Source organism: Peromyscus californicus, unplaced genomic scaffold (assembly GCF_007827085.1).
Source record: "Peromyscus californicus insignis strain IS unplaced genomic scaffold, ASM782708v3 Scaffold_4__1_contigs__length_199733344, whole genome shotgun sequence".
Lineage (NCBI taxonomy): Eukaryota > Metazoa > Chordata > Mammalia > Rodentia > Cricetidae > Peromyscus > Peromyscus californicus.
Genome location: NW_026294562.1, coordinates 154,170,086 through 154,173,173, shown reverse-complemented (window position 1 = coordinate 154,173,173; position 3,088 = coordinate 154,170,086). Strand labels below are relative to the sequence as shown.

General features: G+C 42.8%; 1 protein-coding gene across 1 annotated transcript; it reads right to left on the bottom strand.

Moving 5' to 3' along the window:
* Window positions 1-1,074: 1,074 nt before the first annotated feature.
* LOC128124001 (mas-related G-protein coupled receptor member B4-like) lies at window positions 1,075-2,128 on the bottom strand. The gene has a single exon (XM_052760237.1). The coding sequence runs from the start codon at window positions 2,119-2,121 to the stop codon at window positions 1,075-1,077; it is 1,047 nt and encodes a 348-aa protein (XP_052616197.1). The 5' UTR covers window positions 2,122-2,128.
* Between the last annotated feature and the right edge of the window lie 960 nt (window positions 2,129-3,088).

The following is a 3,088-nucleotide window of genomic DNA, read 5'->3' as shown; positions in this document are numbered from 1 at the left end:
ATCATTTCTTAGTGTTTTAAGGTAAGCTGGTATTGCTGAAGACACTTTATATTTAGAACAAAGGACTCAGATGATTTGAGCTTGAGCTGATCTGTTTCCTGTGGTATGACTTCCATGGTTCCAGAAAATTTCATACAAACTGCAAAGTGAAAAAAACAATTAAACACCCCTACCAAGCTTCAATACTTAGACTCAATTTATAAGGAATATGTAAACACTCATAATTAAAGTTATGGATGCTATGCACTTTTGGGAATAATGTAAATATGACAGAGGTTGCATTCAAGAGGAAATCAGTTCAATGACACTCATTGGATATTTTTTTCATAAGAGGTTAGACAGTCTCAGAGAGAATCAGGACAAAGATAAGGAAGAAGAGGGAAGACATGACTGTGGAATGCTAACCAAGACATTGGGAAATGGAGAAACTGGAGACAGTCTTTCTCCACCTTCAAGTGTGCTTGGATGTTGATGTATAAAACCTGACCTTATTATTTCAGTTCAGAAGATGGCAGATACTTGTTCAACACTCAAATTGGTCAATGGAGATTTAGAAAGGGCAGTCTTAAAGATGCATATTTGTTTACTAGGCAATTTATATAAGGAACAGTTTAAAATTATACATATATTCTAAAATGTGAGGATATTGAAGGAAACTGGAATTATGGGAAGTTTAATTATTTCTCTTAACATTTAAAAAACAACTGATAAAAATGGGGACCTTTCTATTAAGTACAGTATTCATTTAATCTTTATCATGTTCAATGACCAATGAAATCCTGATCTTCCCTGCATTGCCTTGGGCCTTCATTGTAGGGAGGGTTTTGTCTATAGTGAGAGCTGTCCTGGCCTCAAGTGATTTGACTAAAAGGATTACATCACAAGGGGATGTAGTGAGGCCTACATAAGGCAGCTTTAGGGAGCTGCAGTCAATTTCTATTCAAAAAACCCTATTTCACCCAATTTCTACAAAATGACTATTTTCTCAACCAATTGAACAAGGTTGTGAAAATGGCCCACACAGATAAAGGCCAAGTTGATTCTCAAAGCAACTGTGTCTGATCAAGGACTCACTCAACTACTACACAAGGCTGTTTCCTGCTGTCCAGTGTTTCCTGAAGAAGCCCTCTCTCCATCTTTTTCCTCATGAGTGTCCTGCATGGCTCTCTGCAGAAGAATCTTCAGAGTCTGCCTTTGGAACCTGCAATGCCTAATGGAGCCAACAAGGAAGTAAATGATGGGGTTGGCACAGCTGTTAACACAGGATAGGAAAACTGTCATTGCATAACTATTGCAAGAGAAAACTCTAGGTAACATCTCATTTAAAATGAGAAGTATCCAATAGATACCAAAGGGCAGACCAAAGAGTAAGAAGGCCAGCACTGTGAGTGCAATGGTCACACACAACCTGGTCACAGGAATCCTTTGTGAGCCACAGAAGATTCTGACCCACATGGCCAGGCTGGATCCACAAGGAACCACAGATATTACTATTATAAGTACAATAGCGGTAAAAATAGCAGTGTCACAGAAAGAATATACATAATCACTAACCAGTGAACTGCAACCCAACCATAACAGGAGGCTTAACAGTACAGAGAAGGTCCAGAGCAGGGCACACAGGACAGATGACATGTGTCTTGGTCTCCGGGAGTGATACCAGATGGGACACAAAACAGACAGACATCGCTCAACACTGATGGCTGCAATCACACATAAACCTGCAAGGTAAGCAACGATGGATAGAGTGGTGAGATAGAATGGAATATGAAAGTAGCTGCTATGAAACAAAAAAAGGATTTGTCTCAGGAAAAACACAATCTGAGTGCAAAGGTAGAGGAAGTCAGCCCCAGCAAGGTTGAGGACATAGACAGAGAAGGCATTCCTGTGCACATGGAAGCCTAGAAGCCACAGTACTATGGCATTTCCTGTCAGCCCAACCACAGCAATGATGACAGTAAGAATACTGAAGATTTTGTACATGTTGACACAGTGTAAGTTTCCAGTGTAGTAACTTCCATTCATTGTTGTGTTGTCAGTGCTCCAGGCTGGGGTGGATGGACCCATGCTTGAGAATGTTCCACTGGTGTTCCTGCAAAGTAAATTGAGATATGAACACATGAAACTTTCTGTCAAGACCACCTGGCTATGTGGGAAGGTTCATAAGGAGGGGGAAACAGGCTTGTAGAGATTAAGTAATTCATCCAACTCCCACAGTGCTAGAACCTTCTTAAAATCCCATTTGTACTATTCTTTCTGCAAACTACTGCCTCTAGTGACACTGGGACAGTTGGTGGTCCCACTCCAGTTGCTAAGCATCTAATGCTGTGGCAGGAAGAGACAGAATTCTGAAACTAACTTTCTTTCTCTTCTAGGGATGAGGTTCCTTCTCTGGTGTAAGAATATGGAAGATGCTGGCACAAGCCATAGCTGCCCTCAGTCACTCTAAGGCATCTACCAAATGGGAAAAATGGAATCCTGAATGAGAGTCATGAAGGGAATGGGACTTCTTATGAAGACCTGTGTGCAAATAGTCACACTTTTTATGCTAGAAGGGCTGAGTCTTCATTTTTTTTTATTTTTATTTTGCAATACAATTCAGTTCTACATATCAGCCACGGATTCCCCTGTTCTCCCCACTCCCGCCCCCCTCACCTTCTCCCCAGCCCCCCCCCCTTCCCATCTCCTCCAGGGCAAAGCCTTCCCCACAGACTGAGATCAACCTGGTAGACTCAGTCCAGGCAGGTCCAGTCCCCTCCTCCCAGGACGAGCCAAGCAATCCTGCATAGGCCCCAGGTTTCAAACAGCCAACTCATGCAATGAGCACAGGACCCGGTCCCACTGCCTGGATGCCTCCCAAACAGATCAGGCCAATCAACTGTCTCACCCACTCAGAGGGCCTGATCCAGTTGGTGACCCCTCAGCCATTGGTTCATAGTTCATGTGTTTCCATTCGTTTGGCTATTTGTCCCTGTGCTTTATCCAACCTTGGTCTCAACAATTCTCGCTCATATAAACCCTCCTCATTCTCTCTAATTGGACTCCCAGAGCTCCACCCGGGGCCTAGTCATGGATCTCTGCATCCAGA

Excerpts from the sequence above, each read along its gene's own strand:
- LOC128124001 (XM_052760237.1), bottom strand. The coding sequence starts at position 2,121 with ATGTGTTCATATCTCAATTTACTTTGCAGGAACACCAGTGGAACATTC.